Below are 23,442 nucleotides of genomic sequence, written 5' to 3'. Positions count from 1 at the left end.
CTACGGGGGTGTATCTTTGTGAACTGTTCCTGTGGTTTGTTATGTCGACTACGGGGGTGAACTGTTCCTGTGGTTTGTTATGTCGACTACGGGGGTGAACTGTTCCTGTGGTTTGTTATGTCGACTACGGGGGTGTATCTTTGTGAACTGTTCCTGTGGTTTGTTATGTCGACTACGGGGGTGAACTGTTCCTGTTGTTTGTTATGTCGACTACGGGGGTGTATCTTTGTGAACTGTTCCTGTGGTTTGTTATGTCGACTACGGGGGTGAACTGTTCCTGTGGTTTGTTATGTCGACTACGGGGGTGTAGCTTTGTGAACTGTTCCTGTGGTTTGTAATGTCGACTACGGGGGTGAACTGTTCCTGTGGTTTGTTATGTGGACTACGGGGGTGTATCTTTGTGAACTGTTCCTGTGGTTTGTTATGTCGACTACAGGGGTGAACTGTTCCTGTGGTTTGTTATGTGGACTACGGGGGTGAACTGTTCCTGTGGTTTGTTATGTCGACTATGGGGGTGAACTGTTCCTGTGGTTTGTTATGTCGACTACGGGGGTGTATCTTTGTGAACTGTTCCTGTGGTTTGTTATGTCGACTACGGGGGTGAACTATTCCTGTGGTTTGTTATGTCGACTACGGGGGTGTATCTTTGTGAACGGTTCCTGTGGTTTGTTATGTCGACTACGGGGGTGAACTGTTCCTGTGGTTTGTTATGTCGACTACGGGGGTGAACTGTTCCTGTGGTTTGTTATGTCGACTACGGGGGTGAACTGTTCCTGTGGTTTGTTATGTCGACTACGGGGGTGTATCTTTGTGAACTGTTCCTGTGGTTTGTTATGTCGACTACGGGGGTGAACTGTTCCTGTGGTTTGTTATGTCGACTACGGGGGTGTATCTTTGTGAACTGTTCCTGTGGTTTGTTATGTCGACTACGGGGGTGAACTGTTCCTGTGGTTTGTTATGTCGACTACGGGGGTGAACTGTTCCTGTGGTTTGTTATGTCGACTACGGGGGTGTATCTTTGTGAACTGTTCCTGTGGTTTGTTATGTCGACTACGGGGGTGAACTGTTCCTGTGGTTTGTTATGTCGACTACGGGGGTGAACTGTTCCTGTGGTTTGTTATGTCGACTACGGGGGTGTATCTTTGCTACTAAAGATCTCAGTAGCCATTGTGTTGTCACTTTCAATGGTTCATTAGAAACGGTGCATCATTGAAAGTCTTTGCTCTTATTATTAAATTAACCACCACAATCTCCTCATCCAGGGAGTACACACACACACACACACGCACACACACACACACACACACGCACACACACACACACACACACACACACACACACACACACACACGTTGTGTTTGTTTAATATTGTTTTAGGGACTATGAAAATGGAGAAAAAAAATAGCATTATGAAAATTACTAGAAACAGTGTTGTTTAACTCAGTGACCATGACCCATGAGTTGTTCTTACCTTTGTTCAGTAGAAAAGTCTCCCTTTCTAAAGTGTATAGGTTGACCCATAGACCAGTCACTCTTCATGGACACACAGCTGGAAACAGGGGAGGCTGGTCTCTCCTGCATGATTGGTCTTCAACACAACAGAGACAAACATTACATCCCTCATCTACTCTGAGCTCAGATGGGGAAACATAAGAAGAGTTTCATTCCAAAACGACATATATCACTTTTCAGAAATGTTCATAAATTAGCTTTTATTGTAACCTCTTACAGCTACCCCCCTAATTTTTCAATTTCCACCTGAAGACATACCCAAATCTAACTGCTTGTAGACTATTAGCCAAGCACAATCTCAGAGAAATCAGTAGTACTGCTAGGTTTTTCACAGTAATAATATATATCTGCCCCATTCTCAGAGAAATCAGTAGTACTGCTAGGTTTTACACAGTAATAATATATATCTGATTCACTCTCAGAGAAATCAGTAGTACTGCTAGGTTTTACACAGTAATAATATATATCTGCCTCACTCTCAGTGAAATCAGTAGAACTGCTAGGTTTTACACAGTAATAATATATATCTGCCTCACTCTCAGAGAAATCAGTAGTACTGCTAGGTTTTACACAGTAATAATATATATCTGCCCCATTCTCAGAGAAATCAGTAGTACTGCTAGGTTTTACACAGTAATAATATATATCTGCCTCACTCTCAGTGAAATCAGTAGTACTGCTAGGTTTTACACAGTAATAATATATATCTGCCTCACTCTCAGAGAAATCAGTAGTACTGCTAGGTTTTACACAGTAATAATATATATCTGCCCCATTCTCAGAGAAATCAGTAGTACTGCTAGGCTTTATACAGTAATAATATATATCTGCCTCACTCTCAGTGAAATCAGTAGTACTGCTAGGTTTTACACAGTAATAATGTATATCTGCCCCATTCTCAGAGAAATCAGTAGTAATGCTAGGTTTTACACAGTAATAATATATATATATCTGCCTCACTCTCAGTGAAATCAGTAGTACTGCTAGGTTTTACACAGTAATAATATATATCTGCCTCACTCTCAGAGAAATCAGTAGTACTGCTAGGTTTTACACAGTAATAATATATATCTGCCCCATTCTCAGAGAAATCAGTAGTACTGCACTGCTAGGTTTTACACAGTAATAATATATATATATCTGCCTCACTCTCAGTGAAATCAGTAGTACTGCTAGGCTTTACACAGTAATAATATATCTCTGCATTACTCTCAGAGAAATCAGTAGTACTGCTAGGTTTTACACAGTAATAATATATATCTGCCTCACTCTCAGAGAAATCAGTAGTACTGCTAGGCTTTACACGGTAATAATATATATATATATCTGCCTCACTCTCAGTGAAATCAGTAGTACTGCTAGGTTTTACACAGTAATAATATATATCTGCCTCACTCTCAGAGAAATCAGTAGTACTGCTAGGCTTTACACGGTAATAATATATATATATATCTGCCTCACTCTCAGTGAAATCAGTAGTACTGCTAGGTTTTACACAGTAATAATGTATATCTGCCTCACTCTCAGAGAAATCAGTAGTACTGCTAGGTTTTACACAGTAATAATATATATCTGCCCCATGCTCAGAGAAATCCATAGTACTGCTAGGTTTTACACAGTAATAATATATATATATCTGCCTCACTCTCAGTGAAATCAGTAGTACTGCTAGGTTTTACACAGTAATAATATATCTCTGCATTACTCTCAGAGAAATCAGTAGTACTGCTAGGTTTTACACAGTAATAATATATATCTGCCTCACTCTCAGAGAAATCAGTAGTACTGCTAGGTTTTACACAGTAATAATATATATCTTCCCCACTCTCAGGAAATCAGAAGTACTGCTAGGTTTTACACAGTAATAATATATATCTGCCTCACTCTCAGATAAATCAGTAGTACTGCTAGGTTTTACACAGTAATAATATATATCTGCCTCACTCTCAGTGAAATCAGTAGTACTGCTAGGTTTTACACAGTAATAATATATATCTGCCCCACTCTCAGGAAATCAGAAGTACTGCTAGGTTTTACACAGTAATAATATATATCTGCCTCACTCTCAGAGAAATCAGTAGTACTGCTAGGTTTTACACAGTAATAATATATATCTGCCTCACTCTCAGAGAAATCAGTAGTACTGCTAGGTTTTACACAGTAATAATATATATCTGCCTCACTCTCAGTGAAATCAGTAGAACTGCTAGGTTTTACACAGTAATAATATATATCTGCCTCACTCTCAGAGAAATCAGTAGTACTGCTAGGTTTTACACAGTAATAATATATATCTGCCCCATTCTCAGAGAAATCAGTAGTACTGCTAGGTTTTACACAGTAATAATATATATCTGCCTCACTCTCAGTGAAATCAGTAGTACTGCTAGGTTTTACACAGTAATAATATATATCTGCCTCACTCTCAGAGAAATCAGTAGTACTGCTAGGTTTTACACAGTAATAATATATATCTGCCCCATTCTCAGAGAAATCAGTAGTACTGCTAGGCTTTATACAGTAATAATATATATCTGCCTCACTCTCAGTGAAATCAGTAGTACTGCTAGGTTTTACACAGTAATAATGTATATCTGCCCCATTCTCAGAGAAATCAGTAGTAATGCTAGGTTTTACACAGTAATAATATATATATATCTGCCTCACTCTCAGTGAAATCAGTAGTACTGCTAGGTTTTACACAGTAATAATATATATCTGCCTCACTCTCAGAGAAATCAGTAGTACTGCTAGGTTTTACACAGTAATAATATATATCTGCCCCATTCTCAGAGAAATCAGTAGTACTGCACTGCTAGGTTTTACACAGTAATAATATATATATATCTGCCTCACTCTCAGTGAAATCAGTAGTACTGCTAGGCTTTACACAGTAATAATATATCTCTGCATTACTCTCAGAGAAATCAGTAGTACTGCTAGGTTTTACACAGTAATAATATATATCTGCCTCACTCTCAGAGAAATCAGTAGTACTGCTAGGCTTTACACGGTAATAATATATATATATATCTGCCTCACTCTCAGTGAAATCAGTAGTACTGCTAGGTTTTACACAGTAATAATGTATATCTGCCTCACTCTCAGAGAAATCAGTAGTACTGCTAGGTTTTACACAGTAATAATATATATCTGCCCCATGCTCAGAGAAATCCATAGTACTGCTAGGTTTTACACAGTAATAATATATATATATCTGCCTCACTCTCAGTGAAATCAGTAGTACTGCTAGGTTTTACACAGTAATAATATATCTCTGCATTACTCTCAGAGAAATCAGTAGTACTGCTAGGTTTTACACAGTAATAATATATATCTGCCTCACTCTCAGAGAAATCAGTAGTACTGCTAGGTTTTACACAGTAATAATATATATCTTCCCCACTCTCAGGAAATCAGAAGTACTGCTAGGTTTTACACAGTAATAATATATATCTGCCTCACTCTCAGATAAATCAGTAGTACTGCTAGGTTTTACACAGTAATAATATATATCTGCCTCACTCTCAGTGAAATCAGTAGTACTGCTAGGTTTTACACAGTAATAATATATATCTGCCCCACTCTCAGGAAATCAGAAGTACTGCTAGGTTTTACACAGTAATAATATATATCTGCCTCACTCTCAGAGAAATCAGTAGTACTGCTAGGTTTTACACAGTAATAATATATATCTGCCTCACTCTCAGAGAAATCAGTAGTACTGCTAGGTTTTACACAGTAATAATATATATCTGCCTCACTCTCAGAGAAATCAGTAGTACTGCTAGGTTTTACACAGTAATAATATATATCTGCCTCACTCTCAGAGAAATCAGTAGTACTGCTAGGTTTTACACAGTAATAATATATATCTGACTCACTCTCAGAGAAATCAGTAGTACTGCTAGGTTTTACAGTCAAATGTAACAAAGAACAACATGTTTAATAAAGAACTTTACAAATTATACACTATAACATCAATATTTAAATATTTAAATATAAGAATTCAACAGTAATATAAGAACTGTATGTAAAACATTTACAGTCATTTAACAGATGTTTTATCCAGGGTCCGGTTTCCCAAAAGCATTTGAAGTTCATCATTATAATCTTCATAGGAGCATTGTTAAATCTCTGAAGCTGTTTAACTAAACCATTGTTATTAACGTAGCACTTGAAAACAATCGTAATCTAACACCTGCCCCAGACCACTATAACAGTTGAGTAATCTAACACCTGCCCCAGACCACTAGAACAGCTGAGTAATCTAACACCTGCCCCAGACCACTAGAACAGCTAAGTAATCTAACACCTGCCTCAGAACACTATAAGAGCTAAGTAATCTAACACCTGCCTCAGACCACTATAACAGCTAAGTAATCTAACACCTGCCCCAGACCACTAGAACAGCTGAGTAATCTAACACCTGCCCCAGACCACTAGAACAGCTAAGTAATCTAACACCTGCCTCAGAACACTATAAGAGCTAAGTAATCTAACACCTGCCTCAGACCACTATAACAGCTAAGTAATCTAACACCTGCCTCAGACCACTATAACAGCTAAGTAATCTAACACCTGCCTCAGACCACTAGAACAGCTGAGTAATCTAACACCTACCTCAGACCACTCGTAGATCAGCTGAGTAATCTAACACCTGCCTCAGACCATTAGAATAGCTGAGTAATCTAACACCTGTCTCAGACCACTAGATCAGCTGAGTAATCTAACACCTGTCTCAGACCACTAGAACAGCTGAGTAATCTAACACCTGCCTCAGACCACTAGAACAGCTGAGTAATCTAACACCTGCCTCAGACCACTAGAACATCTGAGTAATCTAACACCTGCCTCAGACCACTAGAACAGCTGAGTAATCTAACACCTGCCTCAGACCACTAGAATAGCTGAGTAATCTAACACCTGTCTCAGACCACTAGATCACCTGAGTAATCTAACACCTGCCTCAGACCACTAGAACAGCTGAGTAATCTAACACCTGCCTCAGACCACTCGTAGATCAGTTGAGTAATCTAACACCTGTCTCAGACCACTAGAACACCCGAGTAATCTAACGCCTGCCTCAGACCACTAGAACAGCTGAGTAATCTAACACCTGCCTCAGACCACTAGAACAGCTGAGTAATCTAACACCTGCCTCAGACCACTAGAACACCTGAGTAATCTAACACCTACCTCAGACCACTCGTAGATCAGCTAAGTAAACTAACACCTGTCTCAGACCACTAGAACAGCTGAGTAATCTAACACCTGTCTCAGACTACTAGAACAGCTGAGTAATCTAACACCACTCGTAGAACAGCTGAGTAATCTAACACCTGTCTCAGACCACTAGATCAGCTGAGTAATCTAACACCTGTCTCAGACCACTAGATCAGCTGAGTAATCTAACACCTGTCTCAGACCACTAGAACAGCTGAGTAATCTAACACCTGCCTCAGACCACTAGAACAGCTGAGTAATCTAACACCTGCCTCAGACCACTAGAACATCTGAGTAATCTAAAACCTGCCTCAGACCACTAGAACAGCTGAGTAATCTAACACCTGCCTCAGACCACTAGAACAGCTGAGTAATCTAACACCTGCCTCAGACCACTAGAACAGCTGAGTAATCTAACACCTGCCTCAGACCACTAGAACATCTGAGTAATCTAACACCTGCCTCAGACCACTAGAACAGCTGAGTAATCTAACACCTGCCTCAGACCACTAGAATAGCTGAGTAATCTAACACCTGTCTCAGACCACTAGATCACCTGAGTAATCTAACACCTGCCTCAGACCACTAGAACAGCTGAGTAATCTAACACCTGCCTCAGACCACTCGTAGATCAGTTGAGTAATCTAACACCTGTCTCAGACCACTAGAACACCCGAGTAATCTAACGCCTGCCTCAGACCACTAGAACAGCTGAGTAATCTAACACCTGCCTCAGACCACTAGAACAGCTGAGTAATCTAACACCTGCCTCAGACCACTAGAACACCTGAGTAATCTAACACCTACCTCAGACCACTCGTAGATCAGCTAAGTAAACTAACACCTGTCTCAGACCACTAGAACAGCTGAGTAATCTAACACCTGTCTCAGACTACTAGAACAGCTGAGTAATCTAACACCACTCGTAGAACAGCTGAGTAATCTAACACCTGTCTCAGACCACTAGATCAGCTGAGTAATCTAACACCTGTCTCAGACCACTAGATCAGCTGAGTAATCTAACACCTGTCTCAGACCACTAGAACAGCTGAGTAATCTAACACCTGCCTCAGACCACTAGAACAGCTGAGTAATCTAACACCTGCCTCAGACCACTAGAACATCTGAGTAATCTAACACCTGCCTCAGACCACTAGAACAGCTGAGTAATCTAACACCTGCCTCAGACCACTAGAATAGCTGAGTAATCTAACACCTGTCTCAGACCACTAGATCACCTGAGTAATCTAACACCTGCCTCAGACCACTAGAACAGCTGAGTAATCTAACACCTGCCTCAGACCACTCGTAGATCAGTTGAGTAATCTAACACCTGTCTCAGACCACTAGAACACCCGAGTAATCTAACGCCTGCCTCAGACCACTAGAACAGCTGAGTAATCTAACACCTGCCTCAGACCACTAGAACAGCTGAGTAATCTAACACCTGCCTCAGACCACTAGAACACCTGAGTAATCTAACACCTACCTCAGACCACTCGTAGATCAGCTAAGTAAACTAACACCTGTCTCAGACCACTAGAACAGCTGAGTAATCTAACACCTGTCTCAGACTACTAGAACAGCTGAGTAATCTAACACCACTCGTAGAACAGCTGAGTAATCTAACACCTGTCTCAGACCACTAGAACACCCGAGTAATCTAACGCCTGCCTCAGACCACTAGAACAGCTGAGTAATCTAACACCTGCCTCAGACCACTAGAACAGCTGAGTAATCTAACACCTGCCTCAGACCACTAGAACACCTGAGTAATCTAACACCTACCTCAGACCACTCGTAGATCAGCTAAGTAATCTAACACCTGCCTCAGACCACTAGAACAGCTGAGTAATCTAACACCTGCCTCAGACCACTAGAACACCTGAGTAATCTAACACCTACCTCAGACCACTCGTAGATCAGCTAAGTAAACTAACACCTGTCTCAGACCACTAGAACAGCTGAGTAATCTAACACCTGCCTCAGACCACTAGAACAGCTGAGTAATCTACCACCTGCCTCAGACCACTAGAACAGCTGAGTAATCTAACACCTGTCTCAGACCACTAGAACAGCTGAGTAATCTAACACCTGTCTCAGACCACTAGAACAGCTGAGTAATCTACCACCTGCCTCAGACCACTAGAACAGCTGAGTGAGTCATTCAATTATTTTTTGCCCTTCCGCATGACTTTATACACAGAAGATCTCTGCTAAACACAGAATCACATGGTTTATCAGTCTCTCTGTGACCACAGATGAATTCAGAACAAAGTTGACACAAACACAAAGTTGCTAATGTCTTTGTAATTGATTCAAACAAGGGACTTAAACAAATTTGCTTCAAATGAAAACTGAGATGACTGCATTAAAACATAAACAGTAGGCTTTAGGCCTATTTCAATCATATTGTTCAGTATATTGAGTTATATTTTGCTACTTGTAGACTACTGTCTGTAATTTATCTCAATATATTTAATGATGCGTATCCTAACATGTACACAATTATGTGTCAAATATGTGATTTCCTGCATTTTAATTCGGTAAGCATTAGAATAAGCCTCCTCAATCTTTGACACTATACGGGGTTGGCAGCGTAGCCTAGTGGTCAGAGCATTGGACAAGAAACTGACAGGTTGCAAGGTCAAATCCCCGAGCGGACAACGTTCAAATCTGTTAATCTGCCCATGAACAAGGATGTTAACCCACCGTCATTGAACATAGGAATTTGATATTTACTGACTTTCCTGGTTATGTTTTTTGCTTTTAAATAGATGGAAAGATATGAATGGAGAAAGCTGATCTGAGAGCAGCGCTCCCTTTCTTTCCATCCTATCAGTACTGATAAATGCTCCACCGGACGTGATACCTTGTTGTGCTGCTGATGTAGTTTCTACTGGTCTCCCTGCGGATATGGAGCTCTGCCCTGTTCACCAGACGTGCTACGTTGCCCTTATACCTTGTAAATAAAAACAAAGGAAATAGTAACACAATGAGACTATAAGGAGTACCAGTACTGAGTCAATGTACCAGGTAGTTGAGGTAATAATGAGACTATAAGGAGTACCAGTACTGAGTCAATGTGCAGGGTACCAGGTAGTTGAGGTAATAATGAGACTATAAGGAGTACCAGTACTGAGTCAATGTGCAGGGTACCAGGTAGTTGAGGTAATAATGAGACTATAAGGAGTACCAGTACTGAGTCAATGTGCAGGGTACCAGGTAGTTGAGGTAATAATGAGACTATAAGGAGTACCAGTACTGAGTCAATGTGCAGGGTACCAGGTAGTTGAGGTAATAATGAGACTATAAGGAGTACCAGTACTGAGTCAATGTGCAGGGTACCAGGTAGTTGAGGTAATAATGAGACTATAAGGAGTACCAGTACTGAGTCAATGTGCAGGGTACCAGGTAGTTGAGGTAATAATGAGACTATAAGGAGTACCAGTACTGAGTCAATGTGCAGGGTACCAGGTAGTTGAGGTAATAATGAGACTATAAGGAGTACCAGTACTGAGTCAATGTGCAGGGTACCAGGTAGTTGAGGTAATAATGAGACTATAAGGAGTACCAGTACTGAGTCAATGTGCAGGGTACCAGGTAGTTGAGGTAATAATGAGACTATAAGGAGAACCAGTACTGAGTCAATGTGCAGGGTACCAGGTAGTTGAGGTAATAATGAGACTATAAGGAGTACCAGTACTGAGTCAATGTGCAGGGTACCAGGTAGTTGAGGTAATAATGAGACTATAAGGAGTACCAGTACTGAGTCAATGTGCAGGGTACCAGGTAGTTGAGGTAATAATTAGACTATAAGGAGTACCAGTACTGAGTCAATGTGCAGGGTACCAGGTAGTTGAGGTGATAATGAGACTATAAGGAGTACCAGTACTGAGTCAATGTGCAGAGTACCAGGTAGTTGAGGTAATAATGAGACTATAAGGAGTACCAGTACTGAGTCAATGTGCAGGGTACCAGGTAGTTGAGGTAATAATGAGACTATAAGGAGTACCAGTACTGAGTACTGAGTCAATGTGCAGGGTACCAGGTAGTTGAGGTAATAATGATACTATAAGGAGTACCAGTACTGAGTCAATGTGCAGAGTACCAGGTAGTTGAGGTAATAATGAGGCTATTAGGAGTACCAGTACTGAGTACTGAGTCAATGTGCAGGGTACCAGGTAGTTGAGGTAATAATGATACTATAAGGAGTACCAGTACTGAGTCAATGTGCAGGGTACCAGGTAGTTGATGTAATAATGAGGCTATAAGGAGTACCAGTACTGAGTCAATGTGCAGGGTACCAGGTAGTTGAGGTAATAATGAGGCTATAAGGAGTACCAGTACTGAGTCAATGTGCAGGGTACCAGGTAGTTGAGGTAATAATGAGACTATAAGGAGTACCAGTACTGAGTCAATGTGCAGGGTACATGGTACTTGAGGTATTAATGAGACTATAAGGAGAACCAGTACTGAGTCAATGTGCAGGGTACCAGGTAGTTGAGGTAATAATGAGACTATAAGGAGAACCAGGACTGAGTCAATGTGCAGGGTACCAGGTAGTTGAGGTAATAATGAGACTATAAGGAGTACCAGTACTGAGTCAGTGTGCAGGGTACCAGGTAGTTGAGGTAATAATGAGACTATAAGGAGAACCAGTACTGAGTCAATGTGCAGGGTACCAGGTAGTTGAGGTAATAATGAGACTATAAGGAGTACCAGTACTGAGTACTGAGTCAATGTGCAGGGTACCAGGTAGGTGAGGTAATAATGATACTATAAGGAGTACCAGTACTGAGTCAATGTGCAGGGTACCAGGTAGTTGATGTAATAATGAGGCTATAAGGAGTACCAGTACTGAGTCAATGTGCAGGGTACCAGGTAGTTGAGGTAATAATGAGACTATAAGGAGTACCAGTACTGAGTCAATGTGCAGGGTACCAGGTAGTTGAGGTAATAATGAGACTATAAGGAGAACCAGTACTGAGTCAATGTGCAGGGTACCAGGTAGTTGAGGTAATAATGAGACTATAAGGAGTACCAGTACTGAGTCAATGTGCAGGGTACCAGGTAGTTGAGGTAATAATGAGACTATAAGGAGTACCAGTACTGAGTCAATGTGCAGGGTACCAGGTAGTTGAGGTAATATGTACATGTAGTTAGGGGAAAAAGTGACTAGGCAATCAGGATGGAGGTTACATCTCCTCACCCAGGGAGCGCACACACACACACACACTGTGACGGCCCTGAATTATTCTGAACCGTCTCAGTGCTTCTCCTTCCAATAGGGTGCTTTCCCTTTAATTCCCAATTAAATAGCCAGCATCAGCTGCGCAAAAAAGGGTTTTTGTGATGGAGACGTGACTGAGGATGTGTGCCCGAAACTTCTCTATGCCGGTTGTTTTGTTGCTGCTAAACGTGTGTTTTGTAGCCTGAGAGAGTTTACCCAGGATCGGATCCACTCTTTGCGTCCGTGGACTACACCTCTCCATTCTTCGTGGCCTTTCTCCGCTGGAGATCTATTGGCGGATTGGATTGTCTGACTGACCGACTGACTACCACCTTTTTGTATACGGTATTTCATTTGTTTTGAGATGATGTATACGGTGATGATTTATGTAGTTAGATGTAGTTGAGGACTTACTAAGAGCTGATACGCTTTAAAGTTCTGTGGTAAAATTATTGTTATACTGATTGTATGATTTAATACTGGGTTTACGCTACACGGAATGAACGGACAAACATTGCGTGACAAAAGTCACTTGAGTTCACTGAACTCCTTTACCGGGCTGGACTCTTTTTAGGCCCGAGGTACAGGACATTTCTGGAGGAACCAGAACTCATTGTGTTATATTATTATGTGTGTGTAATCCATTGATGTTGCTAATACAACCCACGCAAAAGAATACAGTTGTTTTTGAAGTTCTTTTCAATGTTTTAAGGGTTTATGAAAAGTTGATTTCCCTCCTGACGTTTACATAAGTCCTTTGTATTGGTGTAGACTTGACGGACCAGATGGGACTCATTCCCTCCCAAACTAAAAGGAGAAACCAATGTTTTCTCTGGTAGGCACAACCTACCTGGCACCCCTATAAATAATAACCTCAAGTCAAAACCGTTACATAAAAAATGGCACCCCAGATGGGACAGCTCAACATTGAGAACTAACCAAAGCAAATATTTTGTGTGGAATTAAAACAATGGATTCACCCCAAGATAATGTGCTCATCCATTTCATACCTGTCAATGGAAATATACAGGGCCATTCTGACCATCAAGCTGACAATACAATTCATAATGTGAATGGAGATACTGGAGTTGATTTGGGCCAGAGCCCTGGGAATCTGAATGCTCGGTCTGAACCACAGGCCACAGGAGGTCTAACCAGTTACTCACTTATTGACATGGATCTGTGTGGAAGTACTGAGCTAGCCCTCCCTCTGACACCCAACCTTCTTCCATTGTCTGGTTTATCTCCAGAGGTTGTAGTCTTACAACTTCAAGGTGACATCCTTGATATTCGTCGGACTCAACAACATCTCCAAACTCTTATCCACCATAAATTCAAATGTCTGAGGGAAGAGCAACAACAGAGTGCCATGGAATTCAGAAACTCACTGAGCACTCTAACCCACACGCTGACAGAGCTCAGTGAGAGTGGAAGACGGGAAATTACTGGTGCCATGGACAGGCAGTTTGACTACCAACGAAACCAACTCACTGCCACTCTCCAATGGCGCCTGCAACATCATCACACTGAGGTCCTCAAGGACGTTAATTCTGTTTTTTCTCCCATGGTTAACACTGTAGACCACTTGCAAACAGAGCTCTCTAATTGTGTTAAAATGTTGGATGACGTGTCTGTGGACATGGCCGCCATTAGGCACAACTCCTTACACAGAGTTTCTCTGGTGTCCACTTCTGTTCAGACCACTGAGGGCCAAGCTGGCACCTCTGAAGAGCCAAGACAAGGCCATGCTACAGCCACCCCTTGCAGGATGCAATCCACCATGCATCCTGGTGTTCATTTTCATTGTCCGATAACGCCCTCCCCCTCTACTTCCTCAATCCCTCCTAGCTCGTTTGTTCATGGTGAATTGAGTAGACGTCATGTGGGGGCGATGCCCATTAAATTGCAATTTCCCACCTTTGGGAAAAAAGATGACAGTCCGGATCCGCTAATGTACCTAGAAAGATGTCGTGACTTTCTTGCCCTCAATCCCCTGGCTGACGAAGAACTCCTTGCCACATTGAGGAATGTGTTGCATGGGACAGCTCGAGACTGGTGGGATGTGGCACGTCTCACCACTACCTCCTGGGCTGACTTTGAGGCCAAGTTTTCCTCTGCATTTCTGTCTGAGGACTACACAGATGAGTTGGCAGACAGAGTCAGGAATCGAGTACAAAGAGAGAAAGAGAGTATCCGTGACTTTGCATACGGTTACCACTCCCTGTGCAGAAGGTGGAAACCTGGCATTGAGGAGGAAGAGGTCATTAAATTGATCTTGAAGAACATCAACCCACTACTAGCCAGTCAACTCCGAGAACGAGTTACCACTGTCGATGGACTGGTTCGCTTGGGACAGCAGTTTGAGAAGGACAGAGAATGCCAACAGCAATATGACCAAAGAAAGAAACAGACACCCAAACAGTTACCCAAGACAGACCATCAACAACAGCTAGAGTCTCCAGCCAAGACCCCTCTCATGTTCTGTTGGAGATGTAACCAAAAGGGACATTCTTCAGCTACATGTCCAAGACCGTATCAAGTAAACCCTTCCAGAAACCATAAATCACAACAGGCCAACACAGCGAACTCTCTTCGCAGGAATGACCATCCTACTCCAGTTGCCTTATCCAGAGCTCCTGCTTGTGGCAACGGTGGCCCTCATCTTACATGTGCTACTGTCCTGTCAAGCAGTCGAGACTCGCCCAAAACAGACTTTCCCATCTCTGATGAGACCATATGGAAAGCCCAACAGGATGATCCAGAAGTACAGGCTTTGTACAAGACTATCCTGGAAGATGGAGAAAAGATGGTCAATCCTACCACAAAGCTGACCATCATGGAAGACAAAGTCTACCGTGTTGTACAACTACCTCACAGAACCCTCTACCAATTGTACATACCTGAAACTCTACGCCTACAACTGCTTCAACATTTCCATGAAGACCCATTAGCTGGTCATTTGGGCAGGTTCAAAACCTACAAGCGGTTGCAAGCGTTACTGTACTGGCCACATCTGAGCATGGATGTGAAGTCACACATCCGAAACTGTCAGGTTTGTCAAATGTACAAACCAGAAGGTAGAAAGCCTGCTGGCAACCTGCAGCAAACGGTGGTTACCCGACCTTGGGAAATGCTAGGAGTGGATTTGATGGGTCCATTTCCTAGAAGCTCCAATCAGAATGTGTACATGCTTGTGTTTGTTGATTATTATTCAAAGTGGGTGGAACTCTTTTCCCTGCGTCAGGCCACAGCAAGGACCGTCTCTAACATCCTTACGAAAGAGATCCTGACTCGCTGGGGAGTGCCTGATTACATCCTGTCTGATCGAGGTTCCCAATTTGTCTCTGATCTCTTTGAGGAGACCTGCCAAAGATGGAACCTGAGACAGAAGTTGACCACGGCCTATCACCCACAGACCAATCTCACTGAGAGAGTAAATCAAACCTTGAAGACAATGATTGCTTCCTATGTAGGGACCCAGCACAAACACTGGGACAAGCACCTTCACGAGTTTCGATTTGCCCTGAATTCTGCTGTGCAAGAGTCCACTGGAGTCACACCTGCAGAGCTGAACCTAAGTCGTCCCCTCCGAGGACCCTTGGATATGGTGCTACAGCCCCAGCAGCTTACTCCAGACGCTGCTTGCTATGACCAGGTAGTCCATCTCCATGACTTGAGAGCTCTTGTCTCAAAGAACATGATCCAGGCTCGACTCAAGCAGAAGAGAAATTATGATAAGAACAGACGAGACATGCAGTTTCAGCTTCGTGATCGGGTGTGGCTTCGCTCTCATCCTTACTCGAAAGCTGAACAATTCTTCTCTGCCAAGCTCGCTCCTAAATGGCAAGGACCATATAGGATTGTGGAGCAGATGGGCCCTTTGAACTACCGAGTGGTGAAAGAGGACACAGGTGAAGATATGCGCGTTGTCCATGTCTCACGCCTTAAGGCCTGTTACCCCTCGGCTGAGGAATTGGAGGCGATTGAGCGCCGCAAGATCTTGGATATCTTTGAAGAGGAAAGTGAGGAGACTTTTCTCGGATTCCCAGACCCAGAAGTCTCACACCTTAAGGCCTGTGACCCCTCAGCTGAGGAGCGTGAGCTCCAAAAAGTCATGAACATTTTTGTAGAGGAAAGTGATGAGGAGACCTTTCTCGGTTTCCCCGAACAAGATGTGCCTTCCAGAGCAATGGTCGGCTTTTTCCAGGGGAGGGGGTGTGTGACGGCCCTGAATTATTCTGAACCGTCTCAGTGCTTCTCCTTCCAATAGGGTGCTTTCCCTTTAATTCCCAATTAAATAGCCAGCATCAGCTGCGCAAAAAAGGGTTTTTGTGATGGAGACGTGACTGAGGATGTGTGCCCGAAACTTCTCTATGCCGGTTGTTTTGTTGCTGCTAAACGTGTGTTTTGTAGCCTGAGAGAGTTTACCCAGGATCGGATCCACTCTTTGCGTCCGTGGACTACACCTCTCCATTCTTCGTGGCCTTTCTCCGCTGGAGATCTATTGGCGGATTGGATTGTCTGACTGACCGACTGACTACCACCTTTTTGTATACGGTATTTCATTTGTTTTGAGATGATGTATACGGTGATGATTTATGTAGTTAGATGTAGTTGAGGACTTACTAAGAGCTGATACGCTTTAAAGTTCTGTGGTAAAATTATTGTTATACTGATTGTATGATTTAATACTGGGTTTACGCTACACGGAATGAACGGACAAACATTGCGTGACAAAAGTCACTTGAGTTCACTGAACTCCTTTACCGGGCTGGACTCTTTTTAGGCCCGAGGTACAGGACATTTCTGGAGGAACCAGAACTCATTGTGTTATATTATTATGTGTGTGTAATCCATTGATGTTGCTAATACAACCCACGCAAAAGAATACAGTTGTTTTTGAAGTTCTTTTCAATGTTTTAAGGGTTTATGAAAAGTTGATTTCCCTCCTGACGTTTACATAAGTCCTTTGTATTGGTGTAGACTTGACGGACCAGATGGGACTCATTCCCTCCCAAACTAAAAGGAGAAACCAATGTTTTCTCTGGTAGGCACAACCTACCTGGCACCCCTATAAATAATAACCTCAAGTCAAAACCGTTACATAAAAAATGGCACCCCAGATGGGACAGCTCAACATTGAGAACTAACCAAAGCAAATATTTTGTGTGGAATTAAAACAATGGATTCACCCCAAGATAATGTGCTCATCCATTTCATACCTGTCAATGGAAATATACAGGGCCATTCTGACCATCAAGCTGACAATACAAATCATAATGTGAATGGAGATACTGGAGTTGATTTGGGCCAGAGCCCTGGGAATCTGAATGCTCGGTCTGAACCACAGGCCACAGGAGGTCTAACCAGTTACTCACTTATTGACATGGATCTGTGTGGAAGTACTGAGCTAGCCCTCCCTCTGACACCCAACCTTCTTCCATTGTCTGGTTTATCTCCAGAGGTTGTAGTCTTACAACTTCAAGGTGACATCCTTGATATTCGTCGGACTCAACAACATCTCCAAACTCTTATCCACCATAAATTCAAATGTCTGAGGGAAGAGCAACAACAGAGTGCCATGGAATTCAGAAACTCACTGAGCACTCTAACCCACACGCTGACAGAGCTCAGTGAGAGTGGAAGACGGGAAATTACTGGTGCCATGGACAGGCAGTTTGACTACCAACGAAACCAACTCACTGCCACTCTCCAATGGCGCCTGCAACATCATCACACTGAGGTCCTCAAGGACGTTAATTCTGTTTTTTCTCCCATGGTTAACACTGTAGACCACTTGCAAACAGAGCTCTCTAATTGTGTTAAAATGTTGGATGACGTGTCTGTGGACATGGCCGCCATTAGGCACAACTCCTTACACAGAGTTTCTCTGGTGTCCACTTCTGTTCAGACCACTGAGGGCCAAGCTGGCACCTCTGAAGAGCCAAGACAAGGCCATGCTACAGCCACCCCTTGCAGGATGCAATCCACCATGCATCCTGGTGTTCATTTTCATTGTCCGATAACGCCCTCCCCCTCTACTTCCTCAATCCCTCCTAGCTCGTTTGTTCATGGTGAATTGAGTAGACGTCATGTGGGGGCGATGCCCATTAAATTGCAATTTCCCACCTTTGGGAAAAAAGATGACAGTCCGGATCCGCTAATGTACCTAGAAAGATGTCGTGACTTTCTTGCCCTCAATCCCCTGGCTGACGAAGAACTCCTTGCCACATTGAGGAATGTGTTGCATGGGACAGCTCGAGACTGGTGGGATGTGGCACGTCTCACCACTACCTCCTGGGCTGACTTTGAGGCCAAGTTTTCCTCTGCATTTCTGTCTGAGGACTACACAGATGAGTTGGCAGACAGAGTCAGGAATCGAGTACAAAGAGAGAAAGAGAGTATCCGTGACTTTGCATACGGTTACCACTCCCTGTGCAGAAGGTGGAAACCTGGCATTGAGGAGGAAGAGGTCATTAAATTGATCTTGAAGAACATCAACCCACTACTAGCCAGTCAACTCCGAGAACGAGTCACCACTGTCGATGGACTGGTTCGCTTGGGACAGCAGTTTGAGAAGGACAGAGAATGCCAACAGCAATATGACCAAAGAAAGAAACAGACACCCAAACAGTTACCCAAGACAGACCATCAACAACAGCTAGAGTCTCCAGCCAAGACCCCTCTCATGTTCTGTTGGAGATGTAACCAAAAGGGACATTCTTCAGCTACATGTCCAAGACCGTATCAAGTAAACCCTTCCAGAAACCATAAATCACAACAGGCCAACACAGCGAACTCTCTTCGCAGGAATGACCATCCTACTCCAGTTGCCTTATCCAGAGCTCCTGCTTGTGGCAACGGTGGCCCTCATCTTACATGTGCTACTGTCCTGTCAAGCAGTCGAGACTCGCCCAAAACAGACTTTCCCATCTCTGATGAGACCATATGGAAAGCCCAACAGGATGATCCAGAAGTACAGGCTTTGTACAAGACTATCCTGGAAGATGGAGAAAAGATGGTCAATCCTACCACAAAGCTGACCATCATGGAAGACAAAGTCTACCGTGTTGTACAACTACCTCACAGAACCCTCTACCAATTGTACATACCTGAAACTCTACGCCTACAACTGCTTCAACATTTCCATGAAGACCCATTAGCTGGTCATTTGGGCAGGTTCAAAACCTACAAGCGGTTGCAAGCGTTACTGTACTGGCCACATCTGAGCATGGATGTGAAGTCACACATCCGAAACTGTCAGGTTTGTCAAATGTACAAACCAGAAGGTAGAAAGCCTGCTGGCAACCTGCAGCAAACGGTGGTTACCCGACCTTGGGAAATGCTAGGAGTGGATTTGATGGGTCCATTTCCTAGAAGCTCCAATCAGAATGTGTACATGCTTGTGTTTGTTGATTATTATTCAAAGTGGGTGGAACTCTTTTCCCTGCGTCAGGCCACAGCAAGGACCGTCTCTAACATCCTTACGAAAGAGATCCTGACTCGCTGGGGAGTGCCTGATTACATCCTGTCTGATCGAGGTTCCCAATTTGTCTCTGATCTCTTTGAGGAGACCTGCCAAAGATGGAACCTGAGACAGAAGTTGACCACGGCCTATCACCCACAGACCAATCTCACTGAGAGAGTAAATCAAACCTTGAAGACAATGATTGCTTCCTATGTAGGGACCCAGCACAAACACTGGGACAAGCACCTTCACGAGTTTCGATTTGCCCTGAATTCTGCTGTGCAAGAGTCCACTGGAGTCACACCTGCAGAGCTGAACCTAAGTCGTCCCCTCCGAGGACCCTTGGATATGGTGCTACAGCCCCAGCAGCTTACTCCAGACGCTGCTTGCTATGACCAGGTAGTCCATCTCCATGACTTGAGAGCTCTTGTCTCAAAGAACATGATCCAGGCTCGACTCAAGCAGAAGAGAAATTATGATAAGAACAGACGAGACATGCAGTTTCAGCTTCGTGATCGGGTGTGGCTTCGCTCTCATCCTTACTCGAAAGCTGAACAATTCTTCTCTGCCAAGCTCGCTCCTAAATGGCAAGGACCATATAGGATTGTGGAGCAGATGGGCCCTTTGAACTACCGAGTGGTGAAAGAGGACACAGGTGAAGATATGCGCGTTGTCCATGTCTCACGCCTTAAGGCCTGTTACCCCTCGGCTGAGGAATTGGAGGCGATTGAGCGCCGCAAGATCTTGGATATCTTTGAAGAGGAAAGTGAGGAGACTTTTCTCGGATTCCCAGACCCAGAAGTCTCACACCTTAAGGCCTGTGACCCCTCAGCTGAGGAGCGTGAGCTCCAAAAAGTCATGAACATTTTTGTAGAGGAAAGTGATGAGGAGACCTTTCTCGGTTTCCCCGAACAAGATGTGCCTTCCAGAGCAATGGTCGGCTTTTTCCAGGGGAGGGGGTGTGTGACGGCCCTGAATTATTCTGAACCGTCTCAGTGCTTCTCCTTCCAATAGGGTGCTTTCCCTTTAATTCCCAATTAAATAGCCAGCATCAGCTGCGCAAAAAAGGGTTTTTGTGATGGAGACGTGACTGAGGATGTGTGCCCGAAACTTCTCTATGCCGGTTGTTTTGTTGCTGCTAAACGTGTGTTTTGTAGCCTGAGAGAGTTTACCCAGGATCGGATCCACTCTTTGCGTCCGTGGACTACACCTCTCCATTCTTCGTGGCCTTTCTCCGCTGGAGATCTATTGGCGGATTGGATTGTCTGACTGACCGACTGACTACCACCTTTTTGTATACGGTATTTCATTTGTTTTGAGATGATGTATACGGTGATGATTTATGTAGTTAGATGTAGTTGAGGACTTACTAAGAGCTGATACGCTTTAAAGTTCTGTGGTAAAATTATTGTTATACTGATTGTATGATTTAATACTGGGTTTACGCTACACGGAATGAACGGACAAACATTGCGTGACAAAAGTCACACCGGGCTGGACTCTTTTTAGGCCCGAGGTACAGGACATTTCTGGAGGAACCAGAACTCATTGTGTTATATTATTATGTGTGTGTAATCCATTGATGTTGCTAATACAACCCACGCAAAAGAATACAGTTGTTTTTGAAGTTCTTTTCAATGTTTTAAGGGTTTATGAAAAGTTGATTTCCCTCCTGACGTTTACATAAGTCCTTTGTATTGGTGTAGACTTGACGGACCAGATGGGACTCATTCCCTCCCAAACTAAAAGGAGAAACCAATGTTTTCTCTGGTAGGCACAACCTACCTGGCACCCCTATAAATAATAACCTCAAGTCAAAACCGTTACAACACACACACACACACACACACACACACAGTCACACACACACACAGTCACACAGGGAGGGAATGTGGTGTTTGTTTAATATTGTTTTAGGACTATGGAAATGGACAAAAGGATTAGCCTATGGATTATGAAAACAACTAAAATATAAATGGGAAAATGTGAGAGGAGAAATGACTAGAGACAGTGTTGTTTAACTCACTGACCCATGAGTTCTTGTTACCTTTGTTCAGTAGAAAAGTCTCCCTCTCTAAACTCTATAGGATGACCCATAGACCAGTCACTCTTCATGGACACACAGCTGGGTACAGGGGAGGCTGGTCTCTCCTGCCTGATTGGTCTTCAACACAACAGAGACAAACATTACATCTCTCATCTACTCTGAGCTCAGATGGGGAAACATAAGAAGAGTTCCTAAAGATTCCTAAACGACATATATCACTTTTCAGAAATGTTCATAAATTAGCGTTTACTGCTTAAAAACATTATGAAAGAGATTGGTGATTTTTCACTATCTAATCATGGCATCGGATTGTTCAATGATGGACATGTTTTTGTTCAATATCTATCACTTGATGGTTTCATTTCAGAGAGACAAATATTTTTTGGGGCTCAATGCTACATATCTGCCTCATTCTCATATAAATCAGTAGTACCACTAGAACAGCTGAGTAATCTACCACCTGCCTCAGACCACTAGAACAGCTGAGTGAGTCATTAAATTATTTATTGCCCTTCCACATGACTTTATACACAGAAGATCTCTGATAAACATAGCATCACATGGTTTAAAATGGCATTAAAATATAAACTGTAGGCTGTAGGCCTATTTCAATCATATTGTTCAGTATATTGAGTTATATTTTGCTACTTGTAGACTACTGTCTGTATTTTGTCTCAATATATTTCATGATGTGGAGCCTAACATGAACACAATGATGTGCCAAATCTGTGATTTAGTGCATTTCTTGGGGGTAAGCATTAGAATAACCGCCTCAATATTTGCAGCCAGAGGGGATAATAGAACCTGATCCGTGGTCAGTATTGTGACATAATTATAATGTTAAGAACATATTTGAATGGAGAAAGCTGATCTGAGAGCAGTGCTCCCTTTCTTTCCATCCTATCAGTACTGACACAGGCTCCACCAGACGTGATACCTTGTTGTGCTGCTGATCCAGTTTCTGCTGGTCTGCCTGCGGCCATGGAACCCTGACGTGTTCACAGGACGTGCTACGTTGTCCTTGTGCCTTGTAAATAAAAATAAGGAAATAGCAACACAAAATAATAAGATAATAATAAGAATAAGTACTGAGTCAATGTCTAGGGTACCAGGTATACACACACACACACACACAGTCACACAGGGAGGGAATGTTGTGTTTGTTTAATATTGTTTTAGGACTATGAAAATGGACAAAATGATTAGCCTATGGATTATGAAAACAACAAAAATAAATGTGAAAATGGGAGAGGAGAAATGACTAGAGACAGTGTTGTTTAACTCACTGACCATGACCCATGAGTTCTTCTTACCTTTGTTCAGTAGAAAAGTCTCCCTCTCCAAAGTATGTAGGTTGATTCATAGACTTGTCACTCTTCATGGACACGCAGCTGTGAACAGGGGAGGCTAGTCTCTTCTGCTTGATTGGTCTTCAACACAACAGAGACAAACATTACATCTCTCATCTACTCTGAGCTCTGATGGGGAAACATAAGAGTTTCATTCCAAAAAGCTATATATTCATATTCAGAAATGTTCGTAAATTAGCTTTTATTGTTTAAAGAAGTTATGTTTATGTTAAGTTATGTTTTTTGCTAAATGAGATGACACCAATGAGGAGATGGCACGTGGGTACCTGCTTCTATAAACCAATGATGAGATGCAGCGCGATCTGCGTCACAAATATAACTGACTTCCAGACGCTCGTTGCCGCGCGCGAGCAGTGTGTCATTGTTAATAACTAAATTAATTTAGCGACGCGAGCGTTGTAGTCAGTCTGTCAGCCCCGCTAAAAGGCTGGTGTCGTTACTCTGCCTTCTCCGGGGGCATGTTGAGATAAATTTACTAACCGGGAGGGTTGAATGATGTAATTTATTAGAGTGCTGGAAGACGCATTCTCGAGGTTGTTTACACACAAAATCAGATATTAAGATGATTTATAGAATGTATGTATAC

General features: G+C 42.9%; 1 protein-coding gene across 1 annotated transcript in view; it reads right to left on the bottom strand.

Moving 5' to 3' along the window:
• The window catches only part of LOC139379547 (NLR family CARD domain-containing protein 3-like), a 30,098-nt gene extending 7,231 nt beyond the window's left edge, over positions 1 to 22,867 (bottom strand). Inside the window, exons 1-3 of the mRNA XM_071122362.1 lie at positions 22,800 to 22,867; positions 21,487 to 21,603; positions 8,339 to 8,342 (exon numbers count right to left, since the gene is read on the bottom strand). Of these exons, the coding sequence (XP_070978463.1) occupies positions 8,339 to 8,342; positions 21,487 to 21,603; positions 22,800 to 22,867 (189 nt within the window). The remainder of the gene's footprint in view (positions 1 to 8,338; positions 8,343 to 21,486; positions 21,604 to 22,799) is intronic.
• Between the last annotated feature and the right edge of the window lie 575 nt (positions 22,868 to 23,442).

This window comes from Oncorhynchus clarkii, chromosome 21, assembly GCF_045791955.1.
Source record: "Oncorhynchus clarkii lewisi isolate Uvic-CL-2024 chromosome 21, UVic_Ocla_1.0, whole genome shotgun sequence".
NCBI classification, from domain to species: Eukaryota; Metazoa; Chordata; class Actinopteri; order Salmoniformes; family Salmonidae; genus Oncorhynchus; species Oncorhynchus clarkii.
Note: the sequence above shows the minus strand (reverse complement) of the source record. Positions and strands in the feature narration are given on the sequence as shown.